The sequence below is a fragment of the Lontra canadensis genome, unplaced genomic scaffold, assembly GCF_010015895.1.
Source record: "Lontra canadensis isolate GAN:19392208 unplaced genomic scaffold, GSC_riverotter_1.0 scaffold63, whole genome shotgun sequence".
Lineage (NCBI taxonomy): Eukaryota > Metazoa > Chordata > Mammalia > Carnivora > Mustelidae > Lontra > Lontra canadensis.
In genome coordinates, this window is record NW_022631057.1 from 3,501,098 (window position 1) to 3,517,027 (window position 15,930).

General features: G+C 42.0%; 1 protein-coding gene across 12 annotated transcripts in view; it reads right to left on the reverse strand.

The window, feature by feature from the left end:
• The window catches only part of CD55 (CD55 molecule (Cromer blood group)), a 29,027-nt gene extending 18,050 nt beyond the window's left edge, over positions 1–10,977 (reverse strand). For all 12 annotated transcript variants that reach the window (XM_032878144.1, XM_032878143.1, XM_032878146.1 and 9 more), the window contains exons 1-6: positions 10,846–10,977; positions 9,850–10,032; positions 8,250–8,441; positions 7,744–7,843; positions 6,578–6,663; positions 3,223–3,411 (exon numbers count right to left, since the gene is read on the reverse strand). In XM_032878144.1, coding sequence (XP_032734035.1) covers positions 3,223–3,411; positions 6,578–6,663; positions 7,744–7,843; positions 8,250–8,441; positions 9,850–10,032; positions 10,846–10,930 — 835 coding nt within the window. In that variant the 5' untranslated portion in view covers positions 10,931–10,977. The remainder of the gene's footprint in view (positions 1–3,222; positions 3,412–6,577; positions 6,664–7,743; positions 7,844–8,249; positions 8,442–9,849; positions 10,033–10,845) is intronic.
• Between the last annotated feature and the right edge of the window lie 4,953 nt (positions 10,978–15,930).

A 15,930-nucleotide genomic window follows, 5' to 3' on the forward strand; every position in this document is an offset into this window, starting at 1 on the left:
CACACTTGCTTTCAACATACCAAACCCCAGTGGATAATGCATTTATCATTTTGTACAGTCCCTATTCATGTACCTGTTCTAATGTTCATTTTGTCTTGCATTTTCATGTTTTACTTGAGATTATTTTCATTCTCCTTGAAGGAATGCCTTTATTTTGTTGTTGTGTGCAGGTCTGGTCTGCTGGGATAAGTACTCTCAGTTTTTGTGTGAGAACATTTTCATTTGGCAATTTTAAAGGATATACCCATTGGCTAAAGAATCCTAGGTGAGCACTCATTTTCTTGTCCTTAACTTGAAGGCTTTCTTCTCATTCGTCTTTGGCTTCTATAATTTTTGTCGAGATGCTTGTGATCAGTTTTTGTGTTGCTCCTTTGAAGATAATGTGTCTTTTGTCTCTTGGTGCTTTTATCATTGTTTTGAGTTGCTAAAATTTTTGCCATGAAATGCCGGGAACTGGTTTTATTTTTATTCTGCTTAGAGTCCTGAGAACCTTTGGAATGTATCAACGTATTTCATCATTTTTGGAGCATTCGGTCATCTCGTTGAATATTTCTGCTCCACTTTCTCTCTTTTTCTATCTGCCTCTCCTCTTAGCTAACCTATATTAGAACAGTTTCACATGTCTCAAATACCTCCTAACTTTTGTCTATACTTTACATTCCCCCCACTCTTTGTGCTTCTGGGCTTTATTAATGACTCTTCCTCCCTGTTCCTAATACTGGCCCCAAATCACTGTTAAACCTATTGTGATCTTCATTTTAGATTTTATATTTTTCAGTTGCAGAATGTCTCCTTGACTCTACTTTTATAGGTTCCAGTTCTTTGCTGAAATTCTTTATTTCTCTCTTTCTTGAAAACCTTAAACATATTAATTGCTGTTTTAAAGTCATCTGCTAACTCAGTTATCTGGATGTCCTTTATCTGGATTTATTTTCCCCTGATTTGGTTATAATTTCTTGCTTCTCTCCATGTCTAATAACTCTTTTATTGTATTACAGATATTGTATATAAAACATACAGATATTATATACAAAACATTTTCCAAGAGAGGTCTCCTTTACTAATAGGCAGATTGGTTGGAGGTGAGCACACCCTCAGCCCATGAGGGGCTGAGTTCAGCCTTAGTAAGACTTAGTAAGACTCAGTCTACTTCTACTCTTGCCTCTGCTCCTTGGGAGTTGTCCCTCTGGGCTTTTCCTCGACAGCCCGGGAATCTTTATTTCCTCAGCCCCGAGAAACTGTGGGAGATCCAGGTCTGTCCTTCAGGGATCCCCAGCCCAGCAATCTCGTCTCCTTCCCCACCCAGCTTCAAAATGGGCACAACTGTGTTAAGGGGGACAAGCGTGTGTGTTTAATCCAAGCTTCTTCCTCTTCTATTTGTTGCCCAAATACCATAAGGGTCTGAGAGATTTCATTTTGTACTTTGGAAGCTTTGGCTCAAAGTCCTCAGCCTCCCCTGCAGGCCCAGAAATCAGCAAATGGCCCTTGGGAAAAACTCACTCTGCACTTAATTTTCGGTGTATTTTTCTAGCCCACCACAACCACTAAAAGCTTTGCCAGTTTCTCTCTTTCCTGGCAGTGCTCTTCCTGTGGGTCACGCTGGATCCTAGGCCCAGGTGCACTTCGGAGTGGCTTGCCTTCCCTGTCCACTCCCCCAGGAATTCTAGATCTTTCAGTTCTGGTTGTTCCCACCCTTGTAGCTCATGCCTTTCAAAATGGGACTTTAAAAAAAAAAGAAAATCTATCCAGATTTTGTGGTTCTTTGTAAAGAAAATATTGGCCTACATGGCCTACTGGGGCACCACCCTACACTTGTAAACTCTGAATAACAGTTAATTTAATAAAATAGGGGGAAATAAATATGAGTGTGTCACATAGCCAGATTAAGAAGTGAACCCATATCAAACAAACTTCTCCCATAATTAAATTAAGTCAAATAATATAATGAAATTTTCCCCTTGCAGTTGTCACATCTCCACATTATAATAAGCATTATCATTAGGGGAGCAGAGAGCCAGCATAGTGATCCACTATTGCTGGGAGAGTAAACTGCTACGGTTTCTTTGGAAACAATGTTGGTGACATCCGTCAAAAGTTTAATGCACAGGGGCGCCTGGGTGGCTCAGTGGGTTAAAGCCTCTGCCTTCGGCTCAGGTCATGATCCCAGGATCCTGGGATCGAGCCCCGCATCGGGCTCTCTGCTCGGCAGGGAGTCTGCTTCCCCCTCTCTCTCTGCCTGCCTCTCTGCCTACTTGTGATCTCTGTCTGTGAAATAAATAAATAAAATCTTAAAAAAAAAAGTTTAATGCACATACATTTGCTCTAGTAACTATGCTACAAGGAATTTATTGTATGAAATATACTTGCACACCTGTGCAATTCCAGATGCCTAGCATTTGTTGCAGTATCTTTTGTAATAATAATTAAAAAAAAACCCTGTAATCAAAAACTAAATTTCCCTCAATAGGTTAAATAAATGATATATCCATACAACTGCTACAACGGAAAAAATAAATACGTGTATGTACGTTTATTTTCCAGAACCAAATGGAAACATTTGTGAACAATGGTTACTTCAGAGAGAAGGACTAGGGACAGAGCGATTTCTACTTTACCTCTTATACCCGTCTGCACGGTTTGAACATTACTGTTGACATATACTACCTGTGACAAACAACTGTTTTTAACAAGCACTGATATTTAAAAATTCATGCTAGCATAATTCCAAGTGTAATTACAAAAGGCGCTCGAGTCATACTGGCACTTACATGTCACGTTGCTTAAACAAATCCCGCCAATAGGATCACTAGCGAGATCCCTCGGTTTAGTCTAAGATTCCCTCCCAACCGAATAAAATCAACCATTTTATATGCCTTTTGTATTAACTTATTGAAGGTGATACGGTAAGAAACAGCAAATGTAAGCGAACTCACTAAAAACATGAGACATGTCACATGCACGTTTGTGTGCGCGTTATGTGCCGTGGGTATTTATTTTATTCATACATTACCACATATTCTCCTTAATCAGTGCTTCCTCCTTCTTGGGAAGTCATAGACCCCTCTGAGAATCTGACGAAAAACTCTGCCCCCGCAAAGATACAAATAGGCGTATGTACCACATTCTCCATTCATTTCTCAGGGAGTTCACAGAATCTCCGTAGCCCAAACAGAGACCCACAGGTAAAAAGAAAACAAAAATACAACACTGCAAACTCATTACCTTTGCATTCAGGCAGCGGGCCACTCCATTCTCCTTGATCACCCTTAACAGTACAATAAATAGAGTTCTCTCCGATCAGGGTGAGGCCTTTCATACATGCATATTTTACAGCCTGTTGATACACATAAGTGTTCTGTGGATCTAGAATGACTCCGTTGCTAATTTTTGGTGGTTCTGGACAAAAAATTTCTTTAAAAAAAATTCCAACATATTTGACATTAATAAAACTGCCAATTACTTACTTTAATAAGTAAGATTAAAGCATGTTAAATAACTTATTAAAAAAAGTAAAAATCAACCGTTTTTTCTAAGTTCAGCATTATCAACCAGGGAGTTTAAAAATGCCTATTAAGTAATGAGTAGAGTATTTGGAGCTTTGGATACAAATGGTGTAAAACTAAATGCTAACTTTGAGACCGACGTATAGAAGTAAGATTTAGAACATATATGTGAAGCAAGAATTACAATAAAGTCCTCACACATTACCTATCACAATTGTGCTGGGGAAAGCAAATACTGCTGGAGTTCAGAGGTAAAAGCAGGGCATTTTAGGAGGAAATGGAACTTGAGCTTAATACTGAGATACACCCTTCTGCTAAGAGAGCAGAGAAGAGGGCATAGCTCTGCATTCCAGGGGAAAGAATGCCAGATGAAAGGAGCCTGGAAATCAAGTGGCATACTTTGGAAGCAGGAATAGATGGTTCTGATGTGTCAATATTAAACTTTGACTCTTAGGATAAAATTTTTTTTAAGCATACGTTGACACACTGCCTTTTAGTTCAAGTAAATGTACTGAGCAACTGCATTTGGAAAACAGATACAAGCAGAGTTGTTCTGGTCATATTATAAAAAGCGGCCCCTCCCTGGCAGTAGTTCTGATAAAAAAAAAAAAAACCGCAGTGGCTCCACCTTGTCTAGAGCGAGGGAAGCAGTGGGATCACGTGTGTATGTCAACCATGTTGCATCGAGTGGCCTTAGGTAACCAGAGAATATTAGCAAACCTGTAAGTTACTTTTAGATCCCTGGCCCCGATCAAAGCCAGGAACCAGAACAGGCCAATCTGCTTCACACAGGGCTAAGGTACATCGCTATCAGTGCCGTCCAGAGACTTTCTGAGCACCTAACACATACCGGGCATTGTTCTATAAATGCAGCTGCAAAACTAAATAAAATATTCAATCGTAGGTCTTAAAATATAGTGACAGGGGCGCCTGGGTGGCTCAGTCAATTAAGCATCTGCCTTTGGCTCAGGGTGCTGGGATCAAGCCCTCCCCTGGGCTCCCTGCTTAGCGGAGAGCCTGCTTCTCCCTCTCCTGCTCCCCCTTCTTGTGTTCTGTCAAATAAATAAATAAAATCTTTAAAATGAGATAAAATACAGTGACAAAAAAGATTCAAAGATTTTCATTTTAATGCAAAATAGTGAGGCTTATCACAGAAGTGTGCACCATGGTGTGGAAAGCAAGAACAGTTAACCAGCAGGGAGGTGCCAGAAAGCTTCTAGAAGGTCTATCAGAGCAAACCCGTAATAAGAAAAACAAAACAAAAAAACAACAAAAGAAAAAAGGAAAGAAAGAAAAGAAAAGAAAAAGGAAAAGAAGCAAAGGAAAACAAAAAGCTAAGCAAAGAAGGGGCTGAAGGGCATTCCAGGCAGGGGCAGTAGCAGAGGGAAAAATAGGGAGGTTTGCGTGGATAGAGCCTAAAGTATGAGAGCAAGACATGAGCATGAAGTGGGCATACCATGGTGACTCTTGTACGCTTTACTAAGGAGTCTGGACTTTGTAAGTGGTGAGGAGACATGTACAAGCTTTAGGATCCATGTTTCAGATGGATCACTTTGGGTAGAATGTGGATGTAACATCAGTGGAGTCCAAGAATGGGGGCCACTGCATTCAGTGTCACCTCTGAACTCAGGCAAGCGGGACTCCTGCCCCAGCTCCCACATTTTAAGAGGCTGTGGCCCTCTTCTGACTATGCTTCTCCCCACCAGTGGGATATCTGCAGGGCTGAAGGTATACTCCGAGAGCTGCTCCCCTACCCCACTGTAAATCATGCTCTAGGAAGAAGTGGCCCTTAGAATTCCCTCTTTTTTTCTTTTTCTTTTAATATGGAACACTATAAATTTGTATGTTATCCTTGAAGGGCCATGCTAATCTTCTATCATTCCAATTTTAATATCTATGTCTCATGGTCTCAATTGTTGAGAACAGTCTATACTCCTGATACATACACCTGTAGTCCAAAGTTCAGAGACACGGATGGGGGGAAAGGTCTCAGGGCACATGTCTTGGGGCATGTGGGCCAAGCTGTGTAGGTACATGCATCAGAGGCTTATCACAGTGCCAGAGTGGATACATATTCGGGTAAGTTTGCTGTCCAAACTCACTTTAGTATCACTTACAGCATCCCTTACTAGACGGCAGAAATGGTAAAGGTGGGTGGTGGGTAGTAATGCTGAAAATTTTGAAGTACTAATAATGGGAAAAAGGGAAGTAGCAGACATAGGAGAGTAGAGCTCAAGACGGTGTGCCAAGGGCGTCCCTGCGTGCGACCAGCTCACCCCTACAAGCTCTTTGTTGGCCAGACTTCCTTTTGTACATCTCCCTATCAACTGACCCCATACCTTCCCCACCACAGTGTGTCAATCAAGACTCACCTGTCAATTCCATTAAGCCTAGTCTAGTTTTCTGCTCCTAATAATAACAAAAACTTGAACTTAGTGATAATTTTAGTAAAGTTGGGAGAAATAATAAAGCCTACATTTTTAAGCATTGCATTTTTTCTTAAGAGAAAAAAAGAAATATGTTGCACATATTTTACTCTTCTCAATTTTCAGGAGACATATGTCTCTAGTGGATATAAATTTGACTGGATATATACATTTATTTTTTAAAAAATATTTATTTTTTTTATGGATTTTATTTATTTATTTATTTGAGAGGGAGAGAGTGAGAGAGAAAGAGAGAGCATGAGAGGGGAGAGGGTCAGAGGGAGAAGCAGACCTCCTGCTGAGCAAAGAGTCTGATGCAGGACTTGATCCTGGGACTCCAGGATCATGACCCGAGCTGAAGGCAGTCGCTTAACCAACTCAGCCACCCAGGCACCCCTGGACACATGCATTTATGATACTATTTCTATACCCTATCTCCCTAGAAAATAAGATTCCTAAGGGCAGAAATCATATTTCTTCTTTATTGTATAACTTATTTCTCTAATCATGAAAAACCAATCCCATTTCAAAACATTTATAGGCAATTAGCTCAGTTCATAATCGTAAAAGAGGAAATACCGAATTTTAGAAAAATGATGAGTTTGACGTCCAACTAACTAGAGAGTTTAGGTTTTTTTTCAGTCTTACCTTGGCATTCAGGCAATGGATCACTCCATCCAACATCGTCATCTACAATGGAACAGTAACTAGAAGCTGCACCGACTAACCTGTACCTAAACCAATGAGGGGAGGAAAAAAGTTAGGTCCCATCCACACATTTGGCTTCCCTTAAATTCTCCAAAATGTCATCTTAAAATATTTACTACACCAGTAGAGGGAGACAAAACAACAGCAGATCAAAATTCACATGGCCATTTAAAGGAAAAGAAAAAATTAAATTAGAAAAGGTGATATCCAAAGGGTAAAAAAGTGTAAGACACAAAGAGTTTTTTATCTGGGTGGGGTCCTCGTGAGAAAACAGTAAAGTGTTCTGAAACATTTTAAGTGATATAGATGCTTGAATGTTTTATATTTCTGAATTCTAAAGATCAACAGAGGCTTCATAGAATAATAGAACATACTTATATTTTAGGGGCTCAAGGTACTCCCCAGATTTGATATTAATCCTATTAACGATCCAAGCATCTCTGTTTTGTACAGGAGACACATGATGTTGATATTTTTAATTTTATAAGGAGCAGGAACACCCACATACACACAAAGTAAAATAACATAATTCAATTTGCAGATATTTAATGAGAAAATGAACATAAAAAGCTTCCAGCTGTCTCTGAGACACTAAGGAGACCCAAAGAGTGAGTTCCTTTTCCCTACATAGAGAACTCAGAGACGACCTCAGGTCAGCATGACATTTTTACACTAGGAGTAAATGTTTTTAACACATAATATTTTGTAACAGGCAGTTTGCATACAGAAAAAAAATATGCAAATTCATTATTTAGGTAAAGTAAGGATTGGTTTCATTTGAACATTTGAAGGATTTAATTTCTGCAAGTGCCAACCTATTACAAGATTTTTCCTTTACTACTCACATTTAAACTTTATAATGAATCATATATGTACTAAAAATCTAACAGTAGAGAGAATTTGGTGTTATAAGAAATTGTCCTTTCTTGCCTCCATTTTATTAAACTTAACCATGACGGCCTCATGATAAAAGATCTTTGAGCACAGGAGCTGGTTGACTAGCTTGTAAACACTGACCACGAATCTAAAAACTTCCACCTTAAGTCCTAATTGGTTTTTGCATTTGTTAAATATAGAGTATAAAGATGTAGTATGCCAAAACTTACCCCTTGTTACACGAGAAGTGGATAACTGCAGCATACAATATGTCAGTTGGAATGCTGACATGACCATGTCTTAAATCTCCAGGATTAGGACATGATTTTCCTAGAAGAGAGCTCAAATTGATTTTTTTTTTCATTAAATTATCAGGCACTTCTAAGCAAATCCATCATCTGAACTACCGACATTTCTTATCCTTAAACTTCTAAAATCCTGCCTTCATTTTGTAAGATTCAAATAACACACCAGATTTAGAATATACACTTATTACATTTTAGGTAACCTTAAACTAATTAAATGGGAAATCTGTGAGTAAATGAATACTCCCACCTCACAAGTATTTAGTTGGCCTAATTTAAGACAAAATTATAAAATTACTCGAATGGTTCTTTTCAGAATCATTACTCGAAGTAATAATATGGACACAAAGACTTCCAGCATGAATGAAGGAAGAAATATTATTTCCCCAAATACCCTACAATTACGAATACTCTGTAAAAATTATACTCACTTTTACAAAATTCATTGGGTTTGGACCATATAAAATTCGGAAGGCAAGTTAGTTTTCCTGAGAGAAGATGGTCCCTTTGGTAGCCAGGTCGGCATTCATATTCCACAATGGAACCCACTGGGAAATAATTCTGTTTGGTGAAAGACTTTTTGAGAGATGCAAATTGTAGCCTGGTTGGAACGTCACAGCTACCTAAAAGTATTAACAAAAGCAACAATGTAACTAAAACCACCTTCTTTGACAATCTAGGTTTAATGATCCAGAATTATCTGGACCTTACGTCATCCCTTTTTCTGTACTTCTTCATACACATTTGATATTTAACGGTATTAATATCACTATGACACTTACAGCGCATCAAGCATACTAACATATATACTTCTATTTCCTAAGTAGTTAATTTGGCACCTAGATATCATCATGCCCACAGTTCAGGAAATATAACCCATTATAGTTGCCTGACACAGTTCTGCCCGTGACCCCTGCCTGCCCAAAGGAGGACAGGGGTGAGAGGAGAACAGTGTTTCCTTCAGACCCCTGGGGCTAATGTCTGAACAACAACAATAACTAACAATGATAGCTAATATTTATTGGATACTTCTCCATGTTTTATACACATAAACTCATTTCATCCTCACAACAACCCAGAAGTCCATGAATCAGGTGAGCCAGTGGTGTACAAAGAAGTATTTATAAATGGTAACATCTGGGCAAATGTTAATGTATAGAGACATGGTAGAGGGGACGGGACATTGGATTTATAACCCAAAGACTGAAGTTTGGACCCTGGCTCTCCTGTGTAAGAACTGCTGATTTCAAGAAGTTACTTAACTTCTGGGGGTCTGTCTCTCCAGACTACTTCCTGACCGAAGAATGGGAATAAGGGTCCCTACTCCACTCATGGGGTTGTCCACCCATGACTTCAATGGAGTCAGCTATGCAGAAGCATTATAAACTCTAAAACATGATACATGTGCAAAAGCTTAAGTACTTCAACCACTTGGAAGTGCCTTCTGTCCCGCACTGACACAAAACCCAAAGGTTCAAGCTGATGTCACACCTGGCTTCATAAAATACTTGAGGCAGTTTATAAAATTCCCATACATTCTAGGACTCCAGATGGTCCAAAGCTAGGAACCAAGTCTCATCCTTACCTTTACTCATCTCTGTCAAAGTTACCATAGGACTATGCATCTAGTGATAGATTTTGAGGGAAATACAGGGAGCTTTTTAAAAGGCTACCACAGAGTTGTGCTTGATGAGTCCTACTTTACAAAATGAAACTTAAGAACACAGAAGACTATGTTATGTGTCATGGGGAGATTGCCAAACATATTCATATATAATGTACTGCCTAAATTGTACCTATTGTTTATTTTCTCTATTAGTTCAGAAAGCCCACACCTGTTAATGAAGAAGCAGGACCTATTCTGGGGAGGAATGTCAATTAGCTGCAGCGGGAAATGCCAGGTATACATACCCTGGGATTTCATAATGCTTGAAAACTATGAGTTACCGCTCATGCTGAAGAGGGATAAAAGTAAGCTAAGCAGATACATTCCATTCCCGTAATGTATATATACAAAAATGAAGAGCTTACGGTTACAAAATTCTGCCACCTCTGACCATTTATTGTTGAGACAGACCACGGAGTCTGCCTTGCCAGGAACCTTTACAAAGCCTTCTTTACATTTGTATGTTACTGTGGTTCTTTCAGGAAAACTCTGGCGGTCACCCTCAGTTTGTATGGCATTAGGTACCTCTGGGGGAAAGCTGCAGTCACCTAGGGAGGGGAAGAAAAGAAAAGAAAAGTAGAACTGAAGGAAATAACACTTTTCAGTTCAGAGCAACATTCTTTTTGCAAGAGGAGTAAGGGAAGCAGCCAAAGGCTTCTGAGGCACAGGTAACATTTCCATACCGACAACTTGCTAGGCTGCTTGTCTTGTCAATTAATTCAGTATTAAAATAAGGAATCGACCCTTTTCTTTCAATATTTAAAAATATTTTTATTTCTTTATTTATATTGAAAATATTTATTTTCAATTAAAAAAAAAGCGGTTTAGAATTGATCCTGTTACTAAGCGCACGATACAGACAGACGCCCCCGGGGAACGTCACACCTGGAAGAGAGGACGGGCTAACATGCCGCGTCCCCAGCAGCCCACAAGTGGACTCCGTTTAAGAGGCGACAGAGGTCAGCCGTGGCCTCCCACTGCTAAAGAGATGTTGGGGGACTGAGAATTCACTCTTCGAGCCCTGCCCTTTGGCCTCCCCAGCTGTGCCTGCTCCGCCAACTCAGCCCGCGCTTCCTCAACGGTCCCCGCCTCACTCCCGAAGTCACGCCAGCTGGGGTCCAGCACAGCAAGACCCCAAACTGCGGGTTAGCAGCGGAGATCCCGTCCCTGTCCCCCAGGGATCGTGCTAGTAGGCGCTCCGAGCCGTACGGGTGGAGGATTACGGGAACAATTCACCTATGCCCACATTCCTCTCCTCCCCAGGTCCCCAGACTTCTTGGTTGTCACGGAGACGGATCCCGCCCCTCCCACCCAGCCTCAGGGTTCCCCCAGCGGGGCTGGGCCCCCCAGCCCCCACTCACCCTGCGCCGCAGGCGGACACAGCAGCAGCAGCAGCGGCAGCAGCAGCAGCGGCGGCGGGGCGATCAGCCCGCCGAGGAGGCACATGGCGCGCGGGGACGGGGACCGGAGTTAAGTGGAAGCTCGCTCCAGCAAGGAGCGGTAAGTAGCCGCAGCGCCTAGCAGTTCCGCCCGGCGAGTTAAATTAGCGCCTGGGCGGGGCTGGGGCTGTGAATCACAAAGGGTGGGGCGAGGAGACGGCTGGAGGAAAGTTGGGCTCGCACCAGGTGCCGCGCAGCGCGAGCGCCGGGGAGGGGTGCTCTCGCGGTCGCCTCCCCTAGAGACCGTGGACTGGGGACCGGGGTTAATGGGTCGGGAGTGGGGCTCCCCGACTGGTCGCCTGGACTCTCTTTTTCTCTTTGCTAGGGTGGGGCCTGCGAGGAGCTCCCATCTGGACTTGTAAATATCTGCTCTCCAAGTAAACAGAACGCCGGGGGCACCGCGGAGAGGGGCGTGGCTCAAGCGGGAAGGGCTTTGCTCGCGGGAAATGTGCAGTAGGTTTAGAGGTAATTCAGAGGTCCTGAGTGCTGCCGGGCTGAGCAGAAAGTGCGGTGGGTTCCCAAGTAGCCCCTGGAAACATAAAGAGTCCCCACCCAGGGACCTGGTGCCTTCAACTGGAGGTCTGTCAGATGTCAACAAGGGATAGGAAAAAATAGGAAAAAAAACAACAGTGTTGTCTCCTAGCACACTCCGTAATCTGAAAACAGCAAGTGGGAAATGGCCCAAGAAAACAGGTCAAGCAATACAGCAAGGAGTGACCATCGTTCATGCTATGTTTTGGGTGGGAATCACTTTCCTCGCCAGGGTACTCCTTATTCACGGAGGACAGCTTTTATTCCGCTTTGGGACTATTCTGGTCAGACTGCTGGGAGAGACGCACCGTCATGTGGAGTGTGCCTGTGCGATGGGTGGAGAGAAAAATGTCAAAACAAAAACCAAGCGCCAGAAAACGAAATGATAGGGTGGTGGTTTTAAGAGGAAGGTTTGTTAGAAGACCTTAAGTATATTCCAGTGGTTTGCAAGACTATCCACACATTAGAGTTACACGGGGGAGCTTTAAAAAAAAAAAATCCAGACGCTCAAGCTACACCTCAGACGAGTTAGATTAGAATCTCTGGGGATGGGAAGGGAGCAGCAGGATTATTTAAAGAATTCCAGGTGAATACATTGGGCAGCACAAATCTATATGAGGCTGGTCAGAGTAAAGGTCTCCCCTCCCACCCAGCCCCGGTCGGGATCTGTCCCTGTCAGAAACATGAAAGGACATTGATGGAAAGTCCAGCTACTCATCTTCATAGAGAGTAACCCCAAGAACATTTCCGTTTAGTAATTCACCTGAGTCTGATTAGTGGAGTCTATCCTCAGTTTCCTATCCCCTGGAATACCTTCCCTGGTTCAATGAAATCCTTGACTTGGAAATGCATCTTGGTCCATGGGTCAGATGTGGGATATTTGTGGCATCTAGTCTTGATATTCTTTCCTAAATGTTTTTGATCACTCTTTTTCGGTTAGTAAGAGCTTTATAAGAAGGAAAATAACAGTTTTCTCTGTTTCTCTGGCTCATGCTTACTGTAGCAAAATGAATAAACCTTGTATTACTGAGTGCTGGAACCAATTGTATAGGGATTCCAAGAAAGGAACTCTTATAGGTTTTCATGGAAACCTATCAGTATTAAGACATTCTAGAGTTTAGAAGTTGAGTAGAGGGACTTTTAAAATGACATAGTCTTGGGGTGCCTGGGTGGCTCAGTCAGTTAAGCATCTGCCTTCATCTCAGGTCAGGATCTCAGGGTCCTGGGATACTGCATCAGGCTCCCTGCTCAGCGGGGAGTGTGCTTCTCCCTCTCCCTCTTGTGCTCTCTCTCCCTCTCAAATAAATAAATAAAATCTTTAAAAAAATAAAAAATAAAATTATCTAGCATGATCCTCTTATTTGATTTTTAAAACACTTTGCTTTTACTTCCATATGTGATAGAAAAACACAAAGTATATCAGGGCCCAGCAGTGTTTTAGAATTGATACCAGATCTTTGTTTATTCTCCCATGACTTTATCCACCATTCCTTTCTGTTCCACCATTATAGGCCGGCAATCTTTATTCCTGCTTGAGCTCAGAGAATTGGTGTGAAAGGCAAGGTGGCATTATGGAAAAGAGCTGAAGGTCAAGGCCAGTTATGGAGCTGTTGGAAGACTTAACATCAAGACCCATTAGAGCTCTCTGTTTATTAAGTGATTGTAATACCTTTTTATTCAGGAAAACAATGAGCTCTGGATAGTGTTTTTAAAAAAGATCTCTAGCACCCAGTTTAGCTACACTAAGTGCTCTACACATTCACCTTCTCAAATATTTTGTTCTTGGTATTATTTTTTTTTAAAAAAGGAACTTTTCCAAGAATAACTGGGTGGGACTCTTTAGTCATACTATGACTACCCCCCCAAAAAAATTTCAACATTCTGAGAGCAAAGGGAAAGAAAGAAATCCACTACCATTTACTCAATTTAGAAAAAAGGATCTGTGATAAAATTCTATGCATTAAGAAAAATGAAATATGCAAGTCTGTGACTTACCAAGAATTATTTTAAATAATGGCTTCAATGTGTGGTGTTCTACTCATTTCATACACATGACACCATGTCACCAACACCCATTTCACCAAGTGGAGATAATTGCTCACATTTTACAGATGAGGAAAAAAACTGAAAAGCTAAGTAATTTTCCAAAATCCATGCAGCTAATAAGTGACCCAAGCCCGAATCTACACCAAGTTTGTCTGATTTCAAAATCTGTACTTCTCTGTCTCTACACCACTAAGTTCTTTTCATTGGACCCACTTGGCGAAGGTTTCTTTTATGTAGAGGACACTGAATTCAGTACTTTGGGGGCTGCTTTGGGAACCCAGCTGCTTCTGGTGTCAGCAGCTGACCCAAGCCTTCCATACTTGATCTTCCAAAAATGAGCTGTGTGTTCTCATTGAGTCACTCTACCCCTTCAAGCCTCATTCTTACACTGACTAAGCAAGAGTATGGGACTGAAAGAGCCTCTATAGAGCTTTCCAATTCCAACACAATAAGTTTATGTAATTAGGTCAAAAATATTTTTTAAAATAGCAGATAAGTCTATGACTTTGGCAGAAGTAAAGGAACATGGCTCTCACCCTGGCCCAGGAACCATACAATGACTAAATCAGAGACTTTTCAGGAACTGGGAAGCACACTGTATTCAGAGCATGTTAAGAATGTGCCAATACTTGTGTCCAAGAATCTGTAATCTACTAGGGAGGTTTTATGTGATCAATGAGGTGAGAATGCCATAGCCAATGTGGGGCGGGGGGTCAAAAAGAGAGAGAAGACCATGGTTATTGGGGTGGAGGAGGATAAGGGCCCAGGGATTCAGCTAAATATGATGAATGAACATCAGTGCAAAGGGAGAAAATAGGAAAGGTGATAAGAATGGTGTGAGCACGTACTTGCAGTCAGGAAAAGGTTAGTTGATGCCAAGAATAGTTAGAGGCTTAAGGAAGAACGTGGGGGAGCTCACTAGAGCAGTGGAAGAAAGGATTGAAGAGTCTGCCAAGAGGTGTAAGAGCTTTAAACACGAGGCTTCATCCTTTTCTGCACCCCGGAAGCACAGAGGGACTGTTGACGATGTTCAGCAGCGAAGTCCAAGGTTAGCTGGGAAGTCATACGCAAGATGGTGCCATGGGAGCGACTGTGTCAGGAAAGACCCAATTTCCCTAACTGTGCGATTGCTCAGGCTGTTAAGTTTGGGGAATGGAAATGTCTTTAGTTTTAGTTTTCAAATGAATAAATCTATGTAAAGAAACAGTCTTCTTACGCTACAAAACCCCTGACATAATTACTATAACCCCGTAAAGTGTTCCTGTCTGTCCTGATCAAAAATGTTTTGAAGGAAGAACCCACAGAATTTGCTGAGTGATTAGATAAGGAATAAGGGGGAGCAAAGAGCGTTAAGGATGACTCAGAGGTTTGGTGTCTGTGAGACGAGGGGCCCTTTTTAGAAGAACTACCCATTCCTGAGTCAAGAGGGAATTTAGGGAAGAAATAACCAGTTTGGCTGCACAGTGGCTCAATGTCAACTCCCTGGGCGGGGTCCGTGTGCAGATCGCTGTACAGCATGAGACTGGTGTACAGGGAGACTGAGTCAGAGCCTGGATGAGATGGGGCTGTGGGCAAGGTGATCAAGGGAGAGAGTGTGAACTGAAACTCAAACAGGCAACCCCCCACATTCGAGTAGAGACAACAGAAGCGGAAGGAGAGGGGAGTGGAAAAAGAAGAGGATAGTGCAATTTCCTGAAAGCCCAGGGATACAAAACTGTGAGCCAAATATTATTACTCTAGCTGCAGGTGAGGCAACTGGTGTTCAGGGAAGTTAAGTAACTAGTCCCAGACCACAAGGCTGGTGGGGGTGGAGCTGGGCTTAGGTTCTTAGACCCTCTGTTACATTGCTCAGTCAGTGTCTCATCCAGGAAGCCTCCCCTGCTTACAATGTCAGACCCAGTCCCTTCCTCTACACTACCCAAAGTCCTCCATGTGTCTGTCGGTCCTCCAGTCCAAGAGATCCATCTGTTTCATATTCGCATTCTGAACTCGGCCTAGAAACGATTCCCAACTAATTTTAACATGGCCGAGGAAAAACAAAAAACTTTCTATTGAGGTATTTTGCCATGCAGCTGCAAATGAGGGCAGTTGTACTCTGCAGAGTAAGTGGTGTACTTTTAATTAATTAATTAATATTTAAAATTTTTATTATGTTCAGGTTGCCACCACATAGTACATCATTCATTTTTGATGTGGTGTTCAATGATTCATTTATTGCATACGACACCTAGTGCTCATCACAGCACGTGCCCTCCTTAATACCTATCACCCTGTTACCTTATCCCCCCAACCTACTCCTCTCTGAAACCCTCAGTTTGGTTTTCGGAGTCCAGAGTCTCTCACGGATCGTCTCCCTCTCTGATTTCTCCGCCTTCAGTCTCCCTTCCCTTCCCTTCCCCTGTGGTCCTCCTCACCACTCCATAAGTCCCA